Source organism: Nesoenas mayeri (assembly GCF_963082525.1).
Source record: "Nesoenas mayeri genome assembly, chromosome: 23".
Taxonomy (NCBI): Eukaryota; Metazoa; Chordata; class Aves; order Columbiformes; family Columbidae; genus Nesoenas; species Nesoenas mayeri.
The window spans coordinates 5,974,602-5,999,921 of NC_137574.1; the positions used below are offsets into that span (position 1 = coordinate 5,974,602).

General features: G+C 59.4%; 2 protein-coding genes across 2 annotated transcripts; both read left to right on the forward strand.

The window, feature by feature from the left end:
- On the forward strand, window positions 1-7,605 carry PTPN7 (protein tyrosine phosphatase non-receptor type 7). Its single transcript, XM_080358312.1, has 10 exons — window positions 1-82; window positions 1,497-1,720; window positions 2,135-2,318; window positions 2,751-2,835; window positions 3,575-3,651; window positions 4,335-4,472; window positions 4,812-4,922; window positions 5,491-5,648; window positions 6,484-6,597; window positions 7,125-7,605. The coding sequence occupies exons 2-10, from the start codon at window positions 1,590-1,592 to the stop codon at window positions 7,216-7,218; spliced, it is 1,092 nt and encodes a 363-aa protein (XP_080214438.1). The 5' UTR covers window positions 1-82; window positions 1,497-1,589; the 3' UTR covers window positions 7,219-7,605.
- A 2,953-nt stretch (window positions 7,606-10,558) lies between these two features.
- On the forward strand, window positions 10,559-24,719 carry ARL8A (ARF like GTPase 8A). Its single transcript, XM_080358185.1, has 7 exons — window positions 10,559-10,887; window positions 17,473-17,553; window positions 18,332-18,405; window positions 20,249-20,342; window positions 21,545-21,612; window positions 22,822-22,892; window positions 23,004-24,719. Exons 1-7 carry the CDS (start codon window positions 10,765-10,767, stop codon window positions 23,051-23,053), a joined length of 561 nt encoding a protein of 186 aa, XP_080214311.1. The 5' UTR covers window positions 10,559-10,764; the 3' UTR covers window positions 23,054-24,719.
- Window positions 24,720-25,320: the final 601 nt, after the last annotated feature.

The window sequence follows — 25,320 nt, forward strand, 5'->3', positions numbered from 1 at the left end:
TTTCAAACCGTGGCGTTAGACCGACACGCGGTGTCTGCGGGCCTGTGCCGGGACCGACGGAGCCCACGTCGTGGGGCAGCAGGTACGCAGCCCCCCAGCCTGCCTGTGCTGCCCGCCGGAGAGGGGACCCTGCCGGGCAATGCCAGGCCTGGCACCACGGGCGATGGGCACGTGCTCACTGTGGGCAGCTCCAGGCAGGGCTGGGATGATGGGCAGGGTGATGGTGCTGGTATCCGCGGCTCTTCCCAGGGCCCTCCTGCCTGCCAGGGACTTGGCTGGAGCATCTCCCAGGTGTGTCCCGGCTGGTGTGCGAGGGACGGCTGTGGGGCTGGAGCCTGTTGCTGTCTCTGGACAGGGTCTCCGCTCGTGCTGCAGATCCTGGGGAGCCGCCGCTCGTGCCCTGCCTGGCATGGGGACAGCACGGCAGCACAGCCCCTAGGGCACTCTGCATAGGGCAGGGAGATGGTGTGTGTGGCAGCAGTGGCATTGCCACCCCCAGAAATGCCATTGGGCAGCAGGGAGTCACAGGGAACGGCTCCTGCCTCAGCCGCGTTCCCAAATGGTGCGCACACAGTGCGGACCCGGTTCTCTGCAGGACCTGCCTGAGCTGATGCGGTACCTGGATCCAACTCTTTGCCTGTTGAGAGCTCTGACTTCACAGCATCCCCTGTGCCTTTTGGGTCCGTCTCTTCTTCATGCAGCTGGGGATGAGAAGGAGCCTCATGATCCCAGGGTGCTGCCTGCGCTCTGAGGAGCTCTGCCCAGAGCTGAACCGGCATCACCCGCATCCCCCCGACCCTGCCAGAGGCTGTCCCTGGCCATGGCACCCTCCTCCAGGGACGGCTTCCCCACCACCTCTTCTTGCTCAACCAGCCAGATAAAGCAGTTTCCTCTTGACAGTTGCTGAGACCTGCGGGACGGAGGAGGCTGTCCCAGGGTCACCCTTCCCTTGCCAGAGCCAGGAGGATGCTGAGGGTGCCTTGCGCCTTGTCTCCCAACAGCAGGAGCTGGCCAGGCTCCTTGTGGTGCACTGCAGCCCACCTTGTGTCATCTGCAAGTGCTGCTGTGCTCATGCAAGTCACAGATCTCCCTTCTCCCCACCACGTCCCCAGGCCAAAGCAGACTTGCCAAAGAAGGGCTGGAAATACAGGGCAACGTGTGCTTCCCATGGAGGTGGAGACCACTTTGGGCTCCCCAAGACCAGACCATGCTCTAGCAATACATGGTGGGGGTGTTCTCTGCTCGGTGCAAGCAGAGGGCTGTTGGTGCTGTGCCCAGGGTCACCAGTGTGTGCCTGTGTGGGCTGCAGTGCTGTGGGCGTTCTGGAGGGTGAAGATGCTGGGACATCTCCCTGTGCCACCCACTGGGATGCAGGCACTGGGGGCCCTGGTTCCAAGGCAGCTGAGGACCTAAAACCTGTCCCTGGCTTAGGGACCATCTGTCAGGGGGTTCACTCAGAATCATGGTATCTCTCAGACTCACCTCATCTTTTTCAGCTGCTTCTCCAATGGCTCCTTGATTGCCCAGGAGCTGAGGGCCCCGTGTCCACTCCCCGTGCTTCAGGACAAGGGCTTTGTGTCTGCCGCAGCATGGTACAAGCCTGCTTGGTGTGCTCCAGAGTTCATAACAGCAGCCTGACCGCCCGGGTGGCCACGGCAGACATGGACAAGACGGACAAGCCCAGTCCCTCTGCCAAGAAGCACGTGCATCTTCAGGAGAGGTGAGAGTGGCTGGGCTGCCCATCTCAGCCCAAACAGCGGATGCTGCTCATCCCCCGGCCTTGGGCTCCTCAAAGTGTCCTCCCCCCAGCCCAGCCCTGCCAGCTGCCACTGACTTCTGCAGACACCAGGTCTGAGCGTGGCGGCAGCCTGACCCCCCCCAGCCTGGCGTGGGCCAACTCCGACACCTTCCTTCAGGGACTTTCCAGCCAAAAGGTCAAATGACCAGCTGGCTCCTTCTTCCTCACCCTCTGCCCCCATCTTATAGGGTCTCTATCTGGCCCCTTTCTCCATACTATGTAATTTCCTGCCTGACTTTTGCTCAGTGTGGGGTGGTTTTAACTGACGTGGTGGGACAGGGTGCCCTCCCGTCCCATGTTGGCAGAGGGTCACCCAGGGACCCCTTTGCCTTGCAGGAGGGGCTCCAACGTATCGTTGATGCTGGACATGAGCTCACTGGGGAGCGTGGAGCCCATCCAACCTGTCTGCACACCACGGGACATCACGCTGAAGTTCCTGAGGACGTCCAGCCACGTGCTGAGGAGAGAGGAGCTCCAGCAGCGCGCCCAGAGCCTGACGCAGCTCCAGGAGGAGTTTTCGGTGCAGTGCTCCCTCTCTTCGCCCTCCTCACATGGGGGATGGCAGGAGTTAGGGGTGGGAGGGATCAGACATCTGTGAAGGAGGCTCCGAGCCCAGCTGTGTCTCACAGCACCAGTGGCAGGGAAGGCGATGTGGGCAAATAGGGATGAGAGGTGCCCTGGGTATTCCTGCTGCCTGCTTTCTGCTGCACACAAGTCTCCCTTGTGTCCCTGGAAGGCCTGTCCTGCCCTGCCATGCCAAGCTTTTCTCCCAAGGTGGCCTCTCTGGAAGGTGTCCCACCACATCTGGGGTAAGGACAGGGCTGACATCTCTGGTAATGCTGTTACATCCCAGGGTCAGCCTCTCATTTCCTGGTGGGCCAGCTCTGCAATGACGAGAGGACACAAGCAGCAGCAATGGAGCTTTACTCATAGTTCTTCTCTCCCACTGCAGAAAATCCCACCGAACTTTGTCAGTCCGGAGGAGCTGGACATCCCTGGACACGCTCCCAAGGACAGATACAAAACCATCCTCCCCAGTACGTGCCACTGCATCCTTTGCCTCTCATTTGCCCAAGTGCCACATGCAGGGAAAGGGGGGTGTGTGTGTGTGTGCGTGCATGGGGTTCGTGTGAGTGTGTGTGTGTGTCCATGGGGTGGGGGTGCGTGTGTGCGCACGGGTGTGTGTGCATGGCAGGGGGGTGACTCAGAGCAGCCCTGGCACCGGGGTGGGCACTCCTGGGTGCTCTTGGTGTTCCCACTGTGTTTGTTCCTGCTCCCCACGCTGCAGGAGCCAGGTGCTGCGCTGCAGGGGGTGCACACTGTGTTATGGGGCGGTATGTGGAGAGCGACTCCTTGGGGTGTTTTCCCAGGGTGTGCAGCACATGACAGCCCAGATTGGGCTGCTCTCTGCCGCCGTGGGGCCTTACATGTCCCAAGGGCATGTCACTGGGGTTATAAGGTTGGGAACATTATAGGAGGGCTTGTTTCGGCTCTAGTCATGCTGTGGGAAGGCCCTGGGGGGGTCAATGCCTGCCGGATGAGTTACTCCAAATGCTCACTGTGATACAGGCAGGTTTGGGCATGGCTGGCTGTACCTTGCCATGGTAGGAGGGTGAAGTGGGGCAAGAAGGGGCCCGAGGGAGGGTGCAGACAGCTCTGAGCGTGGCACGGGGCTGGGAGGACTCAGTCTGCAGGCTCTGGAACCGAAGCGGGGAGGATTGGCATGGTCAGGCTCTGGAAGACGGTCCCTGGGGTAATGCCTGCCACGTCTTCCAGATCCTGAGAGCCGGGTCTGTCTCAGGAGGGCTGGAAACCAGGAAGAAGACAGCTACATTAATGCAAACTACATCACGGTGAGTGTCCTTCCTGTCTCGAGTGGTGCCCCAGGTCCTGCATCCCACAGGTTTCACAGTGCATCAGGCTGCAAACCCCTTGGTGCCAAGCTGGGACCCACATGCCGGGGCGCTGGCCGTCACCCGCTGTCCTGTGGCTGCCCTGGGCCAGCAGCCTGAACTTGACACCCGGTTCCAATCTGGAGAGACGCGGTTCCACGTGCGCAGGGCAGACCCTCTGTCCCTTCTGCTGGGAAAACCTCACGAGGTGGCAGCAGGACTGGTGGGACCCAGCTGGGACTGCCCCAGCTCCCAGCAGGGCAGAGCTTGATGACTTCTACTTGTCCTTGGGGAAACCCCTCTGGTGAGAGGTGCCTGCCCTGCATGACCCCTGGCTCACCAAGGCATCCGTCACGCTGGCTGCTGTCACATCAACAACCTGGGGATGCTTGCAAGGAGTTTGGGTACACATAGCTTGCTCCCTGGGCTTGCTCCTGGCTTGTGGGACCAGCAGGGTGGTGAGGATGCCTGGTAGTTCCTGATGAGCATTTCAAGGACAGGTTTAGTAGGAAATAGTCTGTGTGGCTCAGCCTCTCACCTGTAGAGGAAGACAAGGACCACGAGAGCTGGGGTGGCCTGGAGACAGCCTCCCCTCACACATCAGGGTCCTCCCCAGCATCACTGATGGACCATGTGCTCGATAGGGCTACGCAGGGCATCCCCGGGAGTACATTGCCACCCAGGGACCCATGCTGAACACGGTGATCGACTTCTGGGAGATGGTGTGGCAGGAGGAGGTGCCCCTCATCGTCATGATAACCGAGCTCCAGGAGCGCAAAGAGGTACCGTTGTCCTTTCTTTGTCCTGGGCACACCACCCCAGCCAGGAGCAAAGGGTGACTCTGGCAGGACAGAGACTGGCCCAGGCACAGCTCTGGGGGCTGCGGAGAGCTGTGCTGCCCATCTGAAACCCATGTAGAAGGCCATGAGAGAGGGTGCAGCGGGAGCAGCTGTGGGGAGAAGGATTTATCCTGCTCTTAGTTCCCCTCTATATCGCTCCACATCCACCTTTCCCACCATGCACAACCCCCCAAGGGATGCCCCTTCCCAAGAGCACTGAGCAAACATCCAGTGAGTGCCTTGTGCATCTCCACAGCCACTGACCCTGCCTTGTTTTTTCAGAAATGTGTCCACTACTGGCCCGAGAAGGAGGGCACCTACGGCCCCTTCGCCATCTGCGTGCAGGGGGTGAGCGAGTGCGTGGAGTACGTGGTGCGGGATCTCTCCATCCAGGTGGGTCGAGCTCCATCCTGGGGTCACAGGGGGAGCCCAGCAGTGCGCCTGGTGCCCCAGGCTCCCTATCGGGATGGCGACACTGTGTGACATGAGAGCAGGGTGTCCCCGGCTCAGGGCTGGGTTTTATGAGCTCCCTGCCCAAGGAGGGTCTGCAGAGCTCCTGCCTGCCCAAGGGGGCCGAGAGGGAGCAGGATCCACTCTGAGGGAGAGGAGAGGGGTCAGCTGGGGAGACCTTCTCTACTGGCCCTTTGCTTTTTGCACTGTGATATTTGGCTCTGCCCCATGAGCAATCTGTAGTCACTCTGGGCTGACACTAGCCAAAAGGATCCTTCTGGCTTTGCCTGGACTCCGGGACAGCATTGGGACACCCCGTATCTGTTCCCATCTCCTGGGATGGGACCCAGGGTGTCTGGCAGAGGCTCAAGTAGGGATTGGGAGGACAGCAGATGAGGTGGTCACAGGATGCCCAGCCTCTGCCTGAGCTGGGCTCCACGCTTTCATTTGGCTCAGCCCAGCGAGTTTGTGCTCCCACATCCTGATTTCTCTTTTTTCTGTGCTGGAAAAGCGTGCAGGTGAATGCCGCCACGTCAAGCACATCCTCTTTCCTTCCTGGCCGGACCAGCAGACGCCTGAGTCAGCCAAGCCTCTGCTGCACTTGGTGTGCAAGGTGGAGGAGATTCTGAAGGCTGCAGCCAGCCCAGGGCCCGTTGTTGTGCACTGCAGGTAAGAGCTTTCCCCTCACTCGAGCCCGAGTGTCCCTCACCTTGGTGTCAGCCTGCAGCTGTCAGAGAGGAAAATCACACATGTGAATGCTCAGGACCTGGTGCAGAAATCCCAGGGCACGATAACCCCATAGCACTTATTCACCCAGGAACTCCTGTCCTGGCATCAGAATGGTGGCATTAACATGATGTGTGCTGCCCTGTAAAGAAACGTGGTTTGCACCTGTGCCTGCAGATAGCACAGTGGGAGCAGGTGAGCTCTGCAGGGTCAGGATGCAGCCACCAGACCCACGGCAGATCCAGGGCTCAGGCTCCTGCTTCCTCTGCCACCAGGCACGGCCCGCGGCTCAGCGGTGAAGCTGCTTTTCGGGGCAGCCCTCCTGGAGCAGGCGGCCTCTGTGTATCTTCTCTCTCTGGTAATTGCTAATTTGGTGACAGTGGAACAGAGTGCCCAGCTGTCCCCGCTCAACACAGCCGGTGCATGATACTGCGGGCTGGTCCACCCCAGGGTGAACCGCTGGGTACCCAAGGAGAGCACAAGCTGGGAGCTGCAGTTACCCCCATGCTGTGCAGGGATGGGGTCACACACGGTTTTGTGCTCCCAGAACAGCCTCAGCTGGTCCGTGCACCACACAAGAACCCCTTGCCATGGCAGAGAGACACCAGCCCATGTCTTTTGGTGCCTGGCTAGCAAAGCTGGTCTGGCTGCTGGGATTGGGACCTCAACATCCCTCTAGGAAGAAATCACGGCAGCAAACCAATCTGGGAGTATGTCCAGCTTGGACAGAGCAAGGTCCAGGCAGTCGGCGCTCAGCACAGCTGTGTCTGTCCCACAGCGCAGGCATCGGCCGGACGGGCTGCTTCATCGCTACCAGGATCGGGTGCCAGCAGCTGAAGGACAAGGGGGAGGTGGATGTCCTGGGAATCGTGTGCCATCTCCGCATAGACAGGTGTGTGCTCAGACCCGGCTGATCCTTGGAGGGTCCGGCTGGCTGCCAAGCCTGGGAGGAAGGATGCGGGAGGGATGCGGAGATGGGCATCACGAGGGCCTGGGGACAATTTTTGATGGAAACAGGGCTGTCAAAAGATGCAGATGTGGGGATAGAAAACGATTGCCTAGTGCCAGGCTGTCTTTGCTGTCAGGGCTATTGTAGCTCTGAGGACATGAGGAGGTCAGGGAGAGCTGAACCTGGCAGCGAGTCTGCTCCTTCCAGCTCAGCCACTACATTCAAGAATACTTGATTTTACTACTTTTCAAGGAGAAGTACCAGTAAAAATTATCACCAAATCAGTCACTAATCTGCATTTTGAACAGTCCAGCAACACTTCTGAGCCCAAATATTCTTTGGACAGCTCTGGTGCCTGTCTCAAACGTACTAGAAGTGGTGGGTGAAGCAGGAATATCTGTGCACGGGTACCGGGAGCCAGGGCTGTGGGCTTCGCCGAGGTGTCAGCAGTGCCTGCCTTTCCCTTGCAGGGGCGGGATGATCCAGACGAGCGAGCAGTACCAGTTCCTCCACCACACGCTGGCTCTCTACGCTGCCCAGCTGCCGGGGGCCGGGACCCACTAGCGCAGGGGCGCTTCCAGCTCTCCTGCACCAGCCTCAGGGACAGCTCCGCCAAAACCCCTCCTGCCGCCTCCAAGCAGCGGGATTAGCATCCCTCGACCAGCACAGCCCAGCAAACCCTTGTGGAATGTGGTGGCCTTGCGCCCCTGGGGACAAGCAGGGTTTGGTGGGTTCACGGGAGGGATCCAGCGGTGCTTGAGGCGGCCGTTGCTGCTGGCTCAAGGCAGATTCACCCCTGGAAAGAAGCTTTGGCTTCTGAAACACGCAACATTTTATCCTCAACTAGAAGAGCAAGCCGTGCGGGAAACTGAAGCTGGGTGAGCGCCAGGGGCACAGTTTGCCTTTTAGCTGTGCAGAAATGATTAACCCGTGAGACGTGGAGCTGGTACAATTACCTTGCAAATAAACAGAGCCTCTCTCTCCTGGCTGTGTATGGTCTGCGGGCAGAGGCTGCGCGGCGGGCAGGGCTGGGCTTGCTCCGAACGTGCACAGTGATGCTCTTCTTGCTAAAGATACACCTTGATGATTTGGTCCAAAAGGTGCACAGATGTTTGCCTTCGTTATGTGGCTTGTTTTCCTCTCCACTGTCACCCTAACAGCCTTAAAGCAGGGGATATTCCTAAATGTGTCCACAGTTTTGCAAACAACATGTTCCCAATTGCCTTTTGTTACACCAGGGTGGGGGTTGTGCATTCTTGTGATTTTGCTGAAATCAGAACAAAATAATATTTGGGTGTTTTTCATTGGGAAAAAAAAAAAAAGGAAGAAGAAGGAGAAACATTTTAGCACAAACATGGGGATGGAAATATTCTGTGAAATATTTCAAAGCTATTCAAAACTGGCCTTGAGCTGCTGGGCACCGCACACTGACGGGCAGTGAGGACTGATGAGGGCTGGGGCTGCCCTGTCTGTGCTTGCTGCTGGCTCGGTGGGTGAGATCACAGAACCACAGAACCCCAGAGTGTCAGGGGTTGAAGGGCCCTGGAAAGCTCATCCAGTGCAATCCCCCCATGGAGCAGGAACACCCAGATGAGGTTACACAGGAAGGTGTCCAGGTGGGTTGGAATGTCTGCACAGAAGGAGACTCCACAACCCCCTGGGCAGCCTGGGCCAGGCTCTGACACCCTCACCAGGAAGAAGTTTCTTCTTAGATTTAAGTGGAACCTCCTGTGTTCCAGTTTGCACCCATTGCCCCTTGTCCTGTCCCTGATTGTCACCAGCAGAGCCTGGCTCCATCCTCCTGACACTGCCCCTTTCCATATTGATCCCATGAATGAGTCCCCCCTCAGTGTCCTCTTGTCCAGCTCCAGAGCCCCAGCTCCCTCAGCCTTTCCTCACACGGGAGATGCTCCACTCCCTGCAGCATCTTGGTGGCTGCGCTGGACTCTCTGCAGCAGTTCCCTGTCCTGCTGGAACTGAGGGGCCACAGCTGGACACAAGATTCCAGGTGTGGTCTCCCCAGGGCAGAGATCCAGGAAAAAAGGGCCAGTCCTCTTGCTGAGAGAGTCTGAGCTTGCCCCGGGTCGCAGAGCATGCCCAGGTCAGGGCTGTGTGACCCTTCTCCACTGCTCTGAGAGTCCCCAAAATGCAGTTGAATGGCTGCCCAGTGGTTTTGCCCTGGTGCTGGTTGTTCGGGCCCTGTGGCTCTCCTGGGAGGAGAAATAGCTAAATAAAACAATTCATCCTTAATGTTGTCATCCTTCTCCTGTCTTGTTATCAGCCCATCAGTCCAGGAGGGGGGTCCTCAGGCCTCTGTCCCCACTGTCAGTATCCCATCCTCACTGCTCCTCTCCTTGCTCCTCTCCATTTATTCCCTAAAAAAGCAGAAAGTGAGCAAGTGAATCAGCCGTGTCCAAAGATGGGTAATGAGCCCAAATCAGTTTCTTCTCTCTGATATCACTGGTATAAGTAGCAAACCCAGTAGCACCCCAGGTATGTCCCACTGTGCAAAAAGACCAAATATTACAGGAATTATAATGTATTGCTGGGCCCTGGTAGTCCTTATTAGTAATTCTCATGTGTTTGCGGGCTGTGCAGGGGGTGCAGGGTGCGCAGGGTGTCAGGGGTGCAGGGGGTGCAGGGTGCCCAGGGTGCAGGTGGTGCAGGGTGCACGGTGTGCACAGTGTCCGGGGTGCAGGGGGTACAGGGTGTGGGGTGTGCACGGTGTCCTGGGTGCAGGTTGTGCAGGGGGTGCAGGGTGTCCGGGGTGCAGGGGTGCAGGGTGCACGGTGTGCAGGGGGTGCAGGGTGTGCAGGGGGTGCAGGGTGTCCGGGGTGCAGAGGTGCAGGGTGCGCGGTGTGCAGGGGGTGCAGGGTGCGCAGTGTGCAGGGTGTTCGGGGTGCAGGGGGTGCAGGGTGTGCAGGGAGTGCAGGGTGTTCGAGGTGCAGGGTGTCCGGGGTGCAGGGGGTGCAGGGTGTCCGGGGTGCGCGGTGTGCACAGTGTCCGGGGTGCAGGGGGTGCAGGGTGTCCGGGGTGCAGGGGGTGCAGGGTGCAGCAGTGTGCGCAGTGTGCAGGGTGTCCGGGGTGCAGGGGGTGCAGGGTGTCCGGGGTGCAGGGTGTCCGGGGTGCAGGGGGTGCAGGGTGCGCGGTGTGCAGGGTGTTCGGGGTGCAGGGTGTCCGGGGTGCAGGGAGTGCAGGGTGTCCGGGGTGCAGAGGGTGCAGGGTGCGCGGTGTGCAGGGTGTCCAGGGTGCAGGGGGTGCAGGCTGTCCAGGGTGCAGGGGGTGCAGGGTGCGCGGTGTGCAGGGTGTCTGGGTGCAGGGTGTCCGAGGTGCAGGGGTTGCAGGGTGCAGGGTGGGCGGTGTGCAGGGTGTCCAGGGTGTCCTGTGTGCAGGGTGTCCGGGATGCAGGGGGTGCAGGGTGCGTGGTGTGCAGGGTGTTCGGGGTGCAGGGTGTCCGGTGTGCAGGGTGTCCGGGGTGCAGGGGTTGCAGGGTGCGCGGGGTGCAGGGTGTCCGGGGTGCAGGGGGTGCAGGGTGCGTGGTGTGCAGGGTGTCCGGGGTGCAGGGTATGCGGGGTGCAGGGTGTTCGGGTGCAGGGGGTGCAGGGTGCAGGGTGCGCGGTGTGCAGGGTGTCCAGGGTGTCCGGTGTGCAGGGTGTCCGGGGTGCAGGGGGTGCAGGGTGCGCGGGGTGCAGGGTGTCCGGGTGCAGGGGGTGCAGGGGGTGCAGGGTGTGCAGGGGGTGCGGGGTGCAGGGTGTCCGGGGTGCGGGATCCCCGGGGTGCCAGCCCGGGCCGGGCCGGAGGTCGCGCGCCTGCGTCGGCGGGTCCTCCCATCCGACAGGGGGCGGCAGTGGCGGCGGTCGGCGCGCGTGCCCCACCCGGCGCGCGCGGGGCGGTGCGGCAAGGGGGGGCGCGCGGCGCGCGGACAATACCGGGGCGGCGGCGGCTGCTCGGCCCGACTCGGCCTCGATCGGCTCCGCCCGGCCCGGCCCCGCTCGTTTCGGCCCGGCCCCGCTCGGCCCCGCTCGGCTCGGCCCCGCTCGGCTCGGCTCGGCCCGGCCCCGCCCCGGCTGACCCCGCTCGGCTCGGCTCGGCGCGGCCCGGCCTGGCACCATGCTGGCGCTGTTCAACAAGCTGCTGGACTGGTTCCGGGCGCTGTTCTGGAAGGAGGAGATGGAGCTGACGCTGGTGGGGCTGCAGTACTCGGGCAAGACCACCTTCGTCAACGTGATCGCGGTGAGCGCGGCTGCCCCTCCCCGCGCCCCCGGGGCCGCTGCGGGGCTGGGCTGAGCTGGGCTGGGCTGGGCTGGGCTGTGCGGCCCCGGGCCCGAGCTGCCCCGCGCCCTGCGGCCCCGCCGCGCTGCCCCCGGTGCTCCGCAGTCTCGCACCCTCCGGGCTGCTCCCCGGAGCTGTTCCGCCCTACGCACCCAGCCCGGAAATGCATCTGGGGAGCGGGAGGTGCGGGATGGGGCTGCGGGGTGCGGGGCAGAGTGCGGGATGGGGGGTGCGGGCTGAGGGGTGCGGGCTGGGGGTGCAAGGCACGTTTGGGATGCGGTGCAGCTTTGGGATGCGGTGCAGCTTTGGGGTGTGGTGCAGCTGGGGGGTGCAGGTTCGGGGTGCGGTGCCGGCTGGGGGTGCGGTGCCGGCTGGGGGTGCGGTGCCGGCTGGGGGTGCGGTGCAGGCTTGGGGTGCGGTGCAGGCTTGGGGTGCGGTGCAAGTTCGGGGTGCAGTGCAGGCTGGGGGTGCGGTGCAGGCTGGGGGTGCGGTGCAGCCCACAGGCCCCACAGCACCGGGAGGGCCTGATCCGACACCCGCGTTTCCTCCTGCATCCCCGGTGCTGAGCGCGGTGGCTCGGGGGCCGCAGCCAGAGCAGGCCCCGGGCAGGATCCAGCCCCCCTGCCCTTCCTGGCCGGCTGGGGAGCTGCCGATGCCCTCAGGATTGCCGGTGCCTCGGCCCTGGGAGCCGGGGAGGCTCCCGCTCTGTCCCTGTCGCAGCAGGCGCTTTGTCATCGCTGGGCGCCGCCGCCCCAGGGACGTGCAGGTGGGGCCTGGGGATGACCCTGCTGGGCTCGGTGTCACCAGGGGTTTTGCTCAGTGCCGGGTGTAGAAGATATTTGCCTTGTGACCTTGGTTCCTTCCCCAGCCAGCACCCACCAGCTGCAGTGTTTGGGGGTGCTGGGGGCTGCTGCAGTGGCTGCTTTGCACCCCAACGGGGCAGTGAGACCCTCCTTGGGGACCCTTCAACCCTGACCTCTCCCCGGCAGTGCTTCCTTGTCTATGTGGTCTCTGGATCCAGCGGGGCAGCCGGGGCTGGGGTCCCTGGATCCTGAAGCCCAGGGTGTGGTTGCACTGATGGGGATGCGCAGCAGCATCTCCACTCTTGCTTTTTGAGTTATTCTTCCCCCTTCCAGATGCGATGCGAAAGGGGCAGGTTTGGGTTGTTGCTCCTTGGGATTTCATGGAGGGAGGCAGGTGCAGATCCTCCAGCTGTCCCAGTTCCCCCGTGTGCCCTCTCGTCCATGCACGTTGCTTCACTCGGTGCCTCGGCTCCAAAGCAAAGTGAGTTATTTCTGCCCGCTCACAGCACTGGAAGCTGCTGAGCCGTCAAAGGTGATTTTGCAGCTAAATTGGAGTCCATTGCGCTGCAGTCGTGCTCCCTGGGAGGGTTTCCCTTGGTGCCAGGTGCTGCAGGTATGAAAATGTCCTTTCTGAAGTGCCTGAAGTGCCCTAAAATCATTTTCACCCCAGAGATGACAGTGCTCCTGCTCTCAAGTTGTTTTGCTGGCTGTCACCACTTGACGTTCAGGTCTTGTGCTGGTTGCCCCAGCAGATTTATGCCAGCATGGGGGGACAGGGAGCTTTGTGGGTTGGAGAGAGTGACCATGAGCACCGATCCTTTTTTGGGGTGACTTTGTCCCTGCTGTTGCCATGGTTCTTTTATTTCAGTCCCATGTCAATGTGGGACAGTGGTGCCACGTGTGTAGTCCTGCTCTGGACCTGCCATATGCTGTAGCCTGTTAATAGCAACACAGGCTGCATTAAAAGTGGAAATGTAATTTGGTGCCTTTAAAAATAACTGGATAAGCTTTGAAAAGTAATGGAGGTTTATCACAAACCTGTTGGACTGTTTTGCCTTCATGGCACTGGAAATCGCTGGGTATGTCCTCATCCTCTTACAACTGCTCTTTTACCAGCCCAGCTCCCCTTTCCCAGCGTGTCTGCTCCTCTCCCAGCAGTGTCTGCAGCACATGGGGCTCAGCATGGACTTCAGTGGGGTTCCCACTTCTGCAAGTAAATGCTTCATACCTGGCAATTTTGCTGTGTGCAAGACCCTGCCTGCAAGGGGATCGAGTGCACCCTCAATAAGTTTGGAGTTGGGTGGGAGTGTTGATCTGCTGGAGGGTGGGAAGGCTGTACAGAGGGGTCCAGACCAGCCAGATCATTGGGCTGAGGCCAGTTGTCTGAGGTTCAACAAGGCCAAGTGCCGGGTCCTGCACTTGGGTCACAACAACCCCATGGATGCTGCAGCTGGGGAAGAGCGGCTGGAAAAGGGCCTGGAGGTGTTGGTGACAGCGGCTGAACATGAGCCACCGTGTGCCCGGTGGCCAAGAGGCCACCAGCATCCTGGCTGTTTCCAGCACTGGTGTGACCAGCAGGCCCAGGGCAGTGACCGTCCCTGTGCTGGGACCTGGGGAGGTCAGACCGTGAATCCTGGGGGTGGTTTTGGGCCCCTCACACCAAGAAAGGCCTTGAGGTGCTGGAGCAAGTGGAGAGAAGGGAACGGAGCTGGTGAGGGGCTGGAGCACAAGTGTGATGGAGCGGCTGAGGGAGCTGGGGGGTTCAGCTGGAGAACAGGAGCTGAGGGGAGACCTTCTGATCTCTGAACTGCCTGAAAGGAGCTTGGAGCCAGGGGGGTCGGGCTCTGCTCCCCAGGAACAAGCGCCAGGAGCAGAGGAAACGGCCTCAAGTTGCGCCAGGGGAGGTTGAGGTTGGATGTGGGAACAATTTCTTCCCCAAAGGGCTGTGGGGCATTGGAACAGGCTGCCCAGGGCAGTGCTGGAGTCACCAGCCCTGGAGGGGTTTAAGAGGTGTTTAGATGAGGTTCTAAGGGACGTGGGTTAGTGCCAGAATTGGATTATGGTTGGACTTAATGATGTTGAGTGTCTCTTCCAACCAAAATGTTTCTATGATTCAATGCGCTCGGGTACCTGAGCCTGGGAGGGAAGTTGGCATCTCCAAGTCCTGCAAGATCTCCAGAGATTGCTGGGGAGGTAGAGAAGAGAAATGCTGCTGGAGATGCTGAGGGGGAGGCAAGGAGATCTTGTTCTGAAGCATTTTGGCTGGTCTGTGTGGCACCTGCCTCTCCCAGTACCGCCGGGCCCACCGTGCGTGGGGTCTGGCAGGGCCAGGATGGCGTGGGAGGGGACTCGGGTCCTTGCACTGTGTGGTCATTCTGCCTCCAGATGCAGAGTCTGGGCCCTCAACAGCTGATTCCATTGCACCTGAGCTTCATAACGCAGAAGGCAGCAGGGTTTTGGGGGCGTTTCTCCATGTTTCTGGTAGAGGAGACGTAGCTGGCTGGGGCATGGTCTTGCCTTGCTGCTGCAAGGTCTTCTCAGCATGAGCCAAGAAAAAATGATCAGTGGGTTTTTTCCAGGATCATAGAATCACAGAATGGTTTGCATGGGGAAGGACCTACCAGCTCCCCCAGTGCCCTCCCTGCCATGAGCAGGGACATCTGCACCAGCTCAGGTTGCTCAGAGCCCCGTCCAGCCTGGCCTGGGATGTCTCCAGGGATGGTTCATCCACCACCTCTCTGGGTACCTGGGCCAAACTCTCACCACCCTCACTGTAAAAAATATATTGAATATATTGGCCTTCTGGGCTGCAAGCACACATTGCTGGTTCATGTCCCATCTCTCATCCCCAGCACCCCAAGTCCTTCTCCACAGGGCTGCTCCACATCCCTCCATCCTCAGCCTGCATGGATACTGGGGGCTGCCCTGGCCCAGGTGCAGGACTTTGCACTTGACCTTGTTGAACCGCATGAGGTTCAGATGAACCCACTTCTTGTCCTGGTCCTTCTGGATGGATCCTGTCCCTCAGGCCTGTCAACCGTACCATTCAGCTTGATGTCATCACAAACTTGCTGGGGGTGCACTTGAACCCACTGTCTGTGTCACAGATGAAGATATTAAACAGTACTGGTCCCAGTGCGGACACTGCTCAGAGGCGAGGTGCGGAACCTGAAGTATCACAGAGGAGAAACACCTTGGCTTTGCACGAGACTTCTTTTAGGATGTCTACAGGAACAAACATGGGAAAATAGAGGGATAAGGGATTCAAAAGGGTCGACAGGTTGCTGGTCAGTACGTTTGTCCAAACGTCCCCTGTGCCCAACCAGCACAGCCTGTCCTGTCTTACCAAACTGCATTTCTGACTGTTTCCCTGGGTCCGGGTCTCCTGTGTGTGTTCAATAACCTGTTGAAGGGACGCCTTGCCAAGGCTTGACCAAAGTTTGGCTTTTTCCCATCTGAATGGGATACTGGAGTCAAACGTTCATCTGTGGGGCTGGCTCTGCTCTGCACTAGGGCAGTTTGGCCAGAGTGTAAAAACCTGGTCCACCCACCATAGCCACAAAATCCTGCTGGGATTTTTGTGCCTCCCGGAGGAATCACTCCAAACATCGCTTGGATGCGGCATCCGTCGTGTAAGGAAAACTTTGGGCAAGACATGTCCAATGAAGGTTTGTGTACCTGCAGCTGGGCTGGGGGCGTCCTCTCACTCCCTGGAGGTGGTGAAGGATGTACCAAAGGTGTCCGTGTCCAGGATGGTTGGGGAGGGCGGAAGGGATGTCACATTGCCACCATTCGAAGCTGGTAAGGCTTTTGGAGAGAAGCCGATGCAGAAGGAGCTCAGCGTTTTGCAGTGTGGGTGCCAAGACAACAGGGACCATGTGCAAGTCACCCTGGACCATCATGTGTCATGTTCTCAGCCCAGCCTTTTCTAGGCAGCACTAGTGGTTTTGTGGCGGCCCCTTGGCCGTGGGCAGCCTGGAAGCAAGCGCTGTGCTGGGGGAAGGATTTGGGGCAGGGAGCGAGGCCGTGCTTTGCTCATGGAGACATGTTCAGTCCCATTTCTCCTGGGTGACAGCAGAGGTGACTCCTGGCTCCTGCAGCCCAGCCCTTCCTGGAAGAAGAGCGACCATCAGCCATCATGTCTCAGGTGGCGTTGGCACAGCCAGCAGTTCCCATGTGGTCCGGGATCCCCCATGGAGGTACCTGCGTCTTCCGAGAGCTCTTCAGCAATTGCTCTCCACTTCTTCCGACCAAATTCCTTAACGCCTGGTCCATAAAGCAAAATTGCATGTTGAACCTAAGTCCGCAGGAGACATCCCCCGTGTCGGCTGGTGGCAAAGGGATTCCTGCCCTCGTCCCGCCGCCCCCGTGCCCTTCCCTGCCAGTCTGCGGTGTGGTTTCTGGGTGCACAGTGACTTGGAGACCCGTTGGCTCTGCTGATGAATGCAAAGGGGAAATGAAAAGGGGAAGCAGCAGGTATTGCAGAACTGTTGGAAGAAGTCAGGAAAACCCTAGGGACTGGCTCACATGGTGGGTCTGGCGGAGCCATGGGCTCAACCAGGCACAAAATTCTGCTTATTGCAACATGGCATAAATTGCCTTCTCTTTTTGAGGTTTCTGTTGACTGAAAGAAAAAAAGAGAAAAGTCCTAGAGAAACCAAGATTTCAAGCCAGTGAAGAGCTGCCGGGATGAGTTTGGTCATGCTTGGTGGTTCCTGCAGGTTTCTGGCACTGTTGTTCGAAAGCCCCAGCAGCATGTTACCCTGGTTATCAAACCCTCTTCCCCGTCAGGTTCCTTGACATCCCGCAGCAGGACCTTCCACAAGGATGCATTTAAAAAGCAAAGAAGATCAACGTGTTTTGAGTCCCAGTGAGGATGCCTGCCGGGTGGGACGCTGCAAGAGCAGAGGGTGAAGGGCTGTGGCAGCTCCTGTGCTCGGCTCCATGGAGCATCCCTCTGTGCTGCTCAGCCCAGGACCATCTCGCAGCGTTGGGATTTGAGCAGCAAGTGGAAGGTGGGGTGGGATTTAACAGACCAGTGCCATCTTGTCCCTCCAATGCTGTGCTGGGCACGTGAACTGGTGATCCGGCATCTCCCCACGGCATCAGAGGGGCTGCTCCTCTTCACTGCTCTGACAAGACTAACCTAGTTTCACAGCAGCCTTGGGGTGCTGCAAATCTGTGGCGATTTCACACTTCTCCTGCCTGGTGTGGCTCGGAGCTGTGCTGCTGGAGGACACGCAGTGGCAGCTCCTGGGGAGGGGAGCTGGGACCCTTTGCACCCCTCGTGTCACCCAACACAAGCACCCGGCTCTCACGCACGGGCAGGTGCAGGGGCTGGAGGGCCCGTGGGGCAGGCTGCGAACCTGCAGAAAAACAGGAGTCAGCCTGGTTTGGGTTGAACTGAAAATGATCCAAAGCAGGAAACGTGCTGGAGCCTCCAGGACTTGCAGCTGAGCAGCAGCCGATGCAGGAGGTGGCTGCTGGGGCTGGGGCTGTGCCGGGGCACCCAGGGCACCCAGCACCCCATGCAGCAGCAGCATTTCCCTCCCGCAGGCATTTTATGACCTTGTCTCTAATGTTGCTCCTGGTGTGGACCAGGAGGAGGGTCGTGCTGCACCCACCGCGGGGCTGGCAGAGCGTTCGGGGTTGTTTCTATGTGGGTGTCAGGTCACTGCCCTGCTCGGGGTTGGCTGGCGGTGTTTCTGTGCCCCCTAACGCTATTTCACCTTGTTCCTTGCAGTCAGGACAGTTCAATGAAGACATGATCCCAACAGTGGGCTTTAACATGAGGAAGATCACCAAGGGGAACGTTACCATAAAGGTAAGGTGCAGATGTTAGGGTGGCGTGGGCTCTTGAGATGGAGGGTGGGGTGAAGGGAGGCTGGTGGGCCTTCCACTGCATACTGAAGGATGCCGGCAGCCCCAGCTGCAGTTGGAGAGATCCAGCCTGTGAGGTTTCTGCAGGTACCCACCAGAGGAGATGGTGGGAAGGGATATGGGAGATCCAGACCTCTGCGGTAACAACTAGGAGGCCACAAAGCTGCAGGTTTTCTAATACCTCTGGCTTGCTGGTGGGGACTCGTGGATGTGGTCACCTTGCTGAGGCTGAGAGCACCACAAAAAACAGGTCATGGCTTGCAGTGGTGGCCTCTGCCTCGAGAGCATAGGGAGAGGAGGTTTCTACTCCTGGATCTTTCAAAAGCCCTGGCTTGGGCTGGGAAATAATGGTGGAATGGGCTTGAAAGCTAATGGAGGATTTTTGCCTGCTGCAGATAATGTGCTGAGTGTTTTGAAATGGCAAATGCACCAGTCAAAGTCCAGGAGGGGTGGTGGGCATGGGAAGGAGCCCACCGGCTTGGGCCAGGGTGTCTATGCCAGCAGAGGTTCAACACCCTCCAGCTGCCCTTGCTGACATGTCGCCTTCCTTTATCGAGTTGGGAGCCTCCTCGTTAGGTTTGAGATGAAGAGGAGGGGATGGGGTTTGATGGGGTTTTGCATGTTGGGTGCTCCGGCTGGCTGGCTGCGGGGGGAAGGGTAACAGTCAGGACAGGGGGGTCACGGTCAGTACCAGGGGGTAATGCTGCCTTGTCCCTTCACAGCTCTGGGACATCGGTGGCCAGCCGCGGTTTCGCAGCATGTGGGAGCGGTACTGCCGCGGAGTCAGTGCCATAGTGTGAGTATCCCCCAGCGCCCTGTCACCCACGTGCCGATGCTGAGCCCCGCCAGCGGGTGGGGCACGGTCCCATTGCCCCCACATGGGCGCTGGGCAGGGCTGAGCCGGGGGAGCTGCGGTGCCTCCGCTGCCAAAGCCGGACACCTGTGTTGGGAGTTGAGGCGTTTTCCCCTGGGACTGGTGCCCCCATGGGCTTTGGCACAGGGCACCAGGTCCCCACAGCCGTGGCAGACCCTTCCCTTCCAGCATCTCTCAGCCTGGCTCTTTTCCTCCAGTCTTTCCCTTCCTTGCCCCTGTACTTTCTGTGTGCTGCCTGTTCATCGCAGGGGCTGAGCAAAGGCCATCGATGTGGCTCAGCCCTTTCCAAGAGGCTGGTTTTATGGGCGGCTGCCGGCAGCGTCTTCCCAGGTCATGGTGTTTATGTGCTGCTGGATGCATCTTGTGCGGAGCAAAGGAAGTGGCTGCAATGCCTGCTGCTGACAGTCAGCAGGTCTCCGAGTGTCCCTGCATGTCCCCTGCTTGCAAATGCTGCAGTAAGTGTGGTCCCAGGGAGTCCAGGCTGGGGATGACCCTGGCAAGATGCTGCTGGGAAGCAGGCTACCTGCTCCTAAAGGCAGGAATCCACCCTAGGAGACCACATCAGTGTTGCTTAAACTCAGTTAGAAAATCAGATGTATGTGTTCTTCACCAGTTGACAGCACCCTGAGGTTCTGGAGGGCTGGGTTTCTGTACTGCCCTTCCCAGCTGCAGGTCTGGCAGGTGAGGAGTGAGGGACTGCTTGTCCTGCTCCTTGGGACAGCAGTGTCTGGTCCTGCCCTTGTTGTTTGTCCCCATGTCAGGACACATCACAGTGAGCTTTGCTGGAAGTGACAAAATCCCATTCTTTTCAGTCCTTTTACTGCCTCCTTCCATAATTTCAGAATTTTCCAAAGTGATCCATCTGGTTGAAAAGAAGTGAAAGGACCTGTGGCCATCCAGTCTGCCTTCCTCACTTTGAGCTGCGTCGTGTCTCTTTTCTCTGTGCTGGAGGCTCGTGGCAGCACCTGTTGCTGTTTGTCCTTTGGTACAACCATACACATTTCCCTGTGCTCAGCGCTTCCATAGCTAAAGGCCCTTTTCCTATTAATAACCCCCACAAGGCCTGATGAAGCTTGATGGTGTTTTTTCACTTTTTCTCTCCCAGCTTCTCCATCTTTAAAATAAAGGCTGGTTTCTTCAGTTCCGCTCCCCAGTTTTGGCTTCACTTATGTCCTTTGCGGGATGGGTATCTGCCCATAAGAGCTAAATTTTTCCCTAAATCTCCCCCGTCTGCTCAGAGCAAACATTGCTGACTGCTGGCTTCATGTACCCTTTGCTCTGTGCCCCATGCCAAGATTGCTCCTGCAGAGAACAAGAACAAGTCCTTTCCCCTGCCAGGATCTTGAGTCAATGTCTTCTTCTCCTCACCATCATCAGCTTCTCTTGTCTCCTCCACTTGTGCTCTTATTCTGGGTGTCTCGCAAGCTTCACTTGGGAACAACGTGTCTTTTGCAGCTTCTTCTGCCCAGGCAGTGCCCGGGCCCCCTCACTTGCCGTGTCTCTGCTGTCAGCGGGGTGAGCCCCTGCAGGGATGGGGACAGAGAGGTCCCCTATTCCCTGGGAGACATGAGAGGCTCACAGCGCCCCTCGTGAACAGGAGTCCTGTGGGAAGGATCCTGTTGCCTATCACCTTCAGGTACTGGGGAGCCGGTTGGGGCAACGCGGCTGCCGTGCGAGCAAGGTTTGGTGGTGGAGCAAATCTCAACACAGCACCGGGGTGCAGGGACCCCAGGGACTGTGCTCAGGGGTGTCCCTTCCCTTGCAGGTACATGGTGGACGCTGCCGACCAGGAGAAGATAGAGGCGTCCAAGAATGAACTGCACAACCTGCTCGACAAGCCGCAGCTCCAGGGCATCCCGGTGAGCTGGGGATCCATCCTGGACAGGTTTCCCGCACACACTTGTGCTCTCCAAACTGGTGGCTGCCTGGGTTTGCAGCGAGGGGCTTGTGTCTTACAGAGCAGATTGAAGGGGTGAATCCCCTTCCTAGGGGGGTCCCCTTCCCCGCTGCATTCCTGCGGGAGCTGGAGAAGCAATGCTTTCCAACCCAGGGCTGGGAAGGGAGCTTTAGAAGAGACCAAAAAAAAAAACCCCTTGATATGCAAGATCTGTCCTCTTGCATGAATTTGCACCTGATTTATGGTGGGACATTAAGGTCTTGTCTCCTAGGAGCGCGGCTGCTGGGCTGTGACATTTGCAGGGCGGGCTGGGAGCAGCAGGGCACACTGCACGTGCCGGGCGGGATGCTTGCAGGGCATCCCAAACCAACCTCCTTTGAAAGCAGCTAATCGAGGATCTTGCTACAGATCCCAGACTTTTGCTGCCAACTAAATTAAGCCCCTGACATAACATGCTGCATTTGCAGCCCTTCTGAGGGCTCTTTTTTGAGAGCGAGTCTCCAAATGTAAATCAGGGGATGCTGCATTTCTGTGCTGCTGCAGAGGCGCCGGCTCACCCCGGGAAGGCGGCCGCAGCCTCAGCGCTGTCCTTGTCAGGTGACAGTCGCGTGGTGAGCTCCAGAGCTGTGAACGAGTCCTGCCGGCTTATTTTCCCTGTGTAGACTGAGGATGCCTTTGTGGATGGGAAAAGCTTTGAAGTAAGGAGAGATCGGTGGATGGTGCAAACAGCTGTTGCTTTTTCGGGCTGGCTGCCTGCAGAGAACAGGTTCTGCAGGGTATCTACACCTTGTTCCATCCTGATAACATCGGGTTTAGCTATTTCACTAGATTTTTTGTTCAAAGACAGCAAGAGGCTCCTGGAAGAATGTCGTAGATTGCATGTGAGATGCTGGTGCCCCTCAGGGAGGATGTGCTGTGGGGCCAGCTTCTCAGTGGGACTAGAGAATACACAGGAGATGCTGTGTATGGGCTAATTAAGGCTGTTAATTGATGCGCTCTGCCTTCTAAATGCCTGCCGAAGGGGTTTTCTCCCTTTGGGCCCAACCTGGTGGAGTGGCCAGGGCTGTTCTGCATCTCAAGCAGGGTCCCCTTCTGGGTGGCAGAAGCGGGTTCCTGCTTGCTCTGGTGCCCAGGAGCTTCAGGTGTCCCCTCTCTGCCCTGCAGGTCCTAGTCCTGGGGAACAAACGAGACCTGACCGGTGCCTTGGATGAGAAGGAGCTCATTGAGAAGATGTAAGTGTGCTGGTGGCCGTGGTGCAGCTGTGGCACAGTGTGACCCCCTGTTCCTGCTGTGTCCCCACCGGCACAGTCACCGCGCTGTGCTCTGACAGTTACTCCTTCCTGAGCCGGGGTGACATCGCGGTGCCTGGGGTGGGCTGGCAGAGACTAGGGCTGGGGACATCCCAAGGCAGTGGCCGGCAGAGGTGACATCTCTGCACACGTGGGGATGGGGAGGGGCTGGGAGCTGTGGCCACCAGTGCCAGGGCTGGTCCCATGTGCCACACGGTGGCGTCGGGGCCCAGCACGGCGCTCGGCCCTGGAGCTGGGCACTGTGCCCGTGGGCAGCCCTGGGTGTGTGGAGCTTGGATCTGCTGGGCCCCTCAGTTCCAGCAGGACAGGGAACTGCTGCAGAGAGTCCAGCGCAGCCACCGAGATGCTGCAGGGAGTGGAGCATCTCCCGTGTGAGGAAAGGCTGAGGGAGCTGGGGCTCTGGAGCTGGACAAGAGGACACTGAGGGGGGACTCATTCATGGGGATCAATATGGAAAGGGGCAGTGTCAGGAGGATGGAGCCAGGCTCTGCTGGTGACAGCCAGTGACAGGACAAGGGGCAATGGGTTCAAATTGGAACACAAGAGGTTCCACTTAAATTTGAGAAGAAACTTGTTTGAGGTGAGGGTGTCGGAGCCTGGCCCAGGCTGCCCAGGGGGGTTGTGGAGTCTCCTTCTGTGCAGACATTCCAACCCGCCTGGACACCTTCCTGTGTAACCTCATCTGGGTGTTCCTGCTCCATGGGGGGATTGCACTGGATGAGCTTTCCAGGGCCCTTCCAACCCCTGACATTCTATGGTTCTGTGCTCTGGTGTGTGACACCATACATGTCCCTCTCCCTTATCTAGCCGTCTTTGGCCTCCTCGCAGCCATTGCTGCCTCCTGCCCCCCTGCTGCAGCCAGGGGACGGGGACACTGCGCTGACTCACAGCATCTCTACTCCCCCCGCCGGCCATCCTCTGGAGACCTCCCCAGTCCCACAGGCACCTACACAGCTCCCGTGCTGCCCCCACTGCTGCTCCCCTCTGGGGGAACGTTTGCCCTACAAACTGTCCCCCGTCATGGAGCTGGGGCCCAAAGGGACCCTTCAGAAGGCTGCTCGGGGGTGTCTCCCATTGCTGCTGATTTGCAGCCCCCGGCTTCTGCCGCCAAAGCTCGCTCCTCTCCTGCAGGAACCTCTCCGCCATCCAGGACCGAGAGATCTGTTGCTACTCAATCTCCTGCAAAGAAAAGGACAACATCGGTGAGTATGGGTGGCTCCGGCGCGGGGCTCAGCATTCCCAGACTGCTCCCCAAGTACAGGAGGGGGTAACAGCGGGATGGAGGAGCTGTGAGTGTCCCCTTTCCTTCACAGACATCACCCTACAGTGGCTTATCCAGCACTCGAAGTCCAGGAGAAGCTGAGATCCCGTGGACAGCGGCTCGGATGGGGAAGATGCCATTGTACAAGCCTGTGCCCCTTCTCTCTCCTGCTCTGTCCCTCCAGCTCTCTCTCTAGATGGGTATTTTTAGGGGACCCCAGACTCCACTGGCATTGAGGTGGAGCCCTTGTTTTTATTGTAAAGAAAATGTCCGACTCTTGCCTCTCTCTCCTGTCCTCTCTCTGTCTCTTCCTTCCATTTTGGCACTGTTCTGTTGTTGTCTGTGTATACAGTATATATATATATGTATATATATTTTAATTTTTTAATTTAAGCGACAGCGCTGTTACTAAACTGGGCCCCGTGAAGCGGTAGGAAGGCCGTGGGCTCCCTGAGGCTGGCTGAGGGTCAGCGCTGGGAGGAAGATGAGGGCAGAAGGCAGCCCCTTGAGGATGGGGCCGTGCCAGGCTGCGGGCTGGTCCCCTGAGGCTCCCTCATCCCTCCCCTGGGTGTCCTGCCTGTACCCCTGGGCAGGGAGCATCCCGGGGGTGTCGGGAGCGCCACTTATCCCCCTCCCTTGCCCTTCCATGGGCAGAGTGTGTGGGGGAGGCGATGCCACCCCCCAGGCTCCTCACCCCTCCATGGGGACAGGGGTTACTTGTGACCCGCTGCAATCAGCCTCCCCACTCTGTTCACTGCCCCAGCCCCTCCTCACTGCCCTGGGCTGCACGTCCCCCTGCCCCACATCCCCCTGACCCCTGCGTGTGGGCCCAATCCTGCCCCACTGCCCCGTCCTGCTCTGCTGGGCTGGGGCAGCGACCCAAGAGGCTGGTGCCAGTGCAGGGGTCCAGCAGCTCCTGTGGGGAGCGGAGGGTCAGCTCCTGCCCCTGGAGGTGCCTGGGCCCCTGCAGCCCCTCGGGGCAGCCGTGCAGGCTCCTGGGTGCCGAAAGGCTCCGCTGCACCCGGCTGGGGCTGCGGGCTCTGCCTGGGCCGAGGACATCGCGCAGGCACACCAGGGAGGAGGGGACAGCTGGAAACACGTGTGGAGCCATGAGAGCCCCTGTGCAGCAGCAGAGCTGCCCCACAGAGCCGGGGGGAGCTCCAAATTCTGTCGTGCTCCCCGCGCCAGCACCCGGCTCTGCTGCCCTGGCTGGGGGGGAAATGGGGGCAGTGGGGCTCGGGGCGGCACAACTGGGTCCCTGTCAGCAGGGAGAGGGCGAGAGGAAACTTTGGGGGATGTCAGGAAGGCTTTGCCCGTCTGTGCCATGCGATGAGTTGTTTGGTCTCTGCGGGCACAGCCTGCGGGCCTGGCCGGGTTGTCTGGGGCGTGTGGGGGGGACTCAGCGGGGCTGGGGGGATGCGCTGGGGTCAGGTTGGTGGCGCAGTGGGGAGGCGGCTGCCCGTCCCCCGCGCAGGGGCCGCGGGACCCCTGGCGCTGCCCCTTCCCCTGCTCGGCTCCGGGGCGGTGAGGCGGCGAGTTTCTCTTCTGTTCTTGTTTTTGCAGAATTGCACAAAGAGAGGTTTCCTTTTTCTTTCTTTTTTTTTTAATTTAATGAATTGTAAAGTGTCGTCAACCCCACCCCCACCTTTTTTTTTTTTTTTTTTTTAAGAGATATTTTGGCTCAGATTTGACCTCTGTTGGGAAATGACTCTTGTAACTGTACAATTTTTTTGCCTCCTAATAATAATAAATTAACAATTTTGCGTTGCGGGTTTGGTTCTGGTCACGTTGCTTCCTTCCCGTCGCTGTCACCCGTCCCTGCTGGGGGCTGTGCCCGCCCCTTGGGCCCCCCAGGCAGCACCCATGTGATTGTGCTCACCTGGGACCCAGCTCTGATGGCTCTCAATACCAACTTCTCTTGGCGAAGATGTGCTCGGAGCCCTGTGCCTGCGGCCATCGCTGCTGCTGGACCGTCCTCTGCCCCCGCGCCGTGTCCCGGGGCTGCTGCAGGACCTGGGTGTGGAGCTCCTGCCCTCTCTCCCTCCCCAGTTCTGGGTGCCGTGGCCATTGCTAGTGGGGGCACCCACCCTGTGTCCTCTGGGGGCCGGTCCCCTTCACCCCCCCGGGCTTGTGCTTTGTGCTGTATGGTGCCCGACCCCAACCCAGCCCCGGGTGCTGGGGCCCGTGTCGCGGTGCAGGGTGACGGTGCTGCCTGCGCCCTCCCTGCCCCCCTCTGCTCTTCTCCCCACGCATCCCGCCCCGCGGGGCTGCAGGAACAAGCCCGGCTTTGTTCGTCCTTGGCCCAGGCTCAGGATGGAGCAGCACAGACCAAGCGCATGAGAGCTGCCCCCGCTCCCTTCCTCCCACTG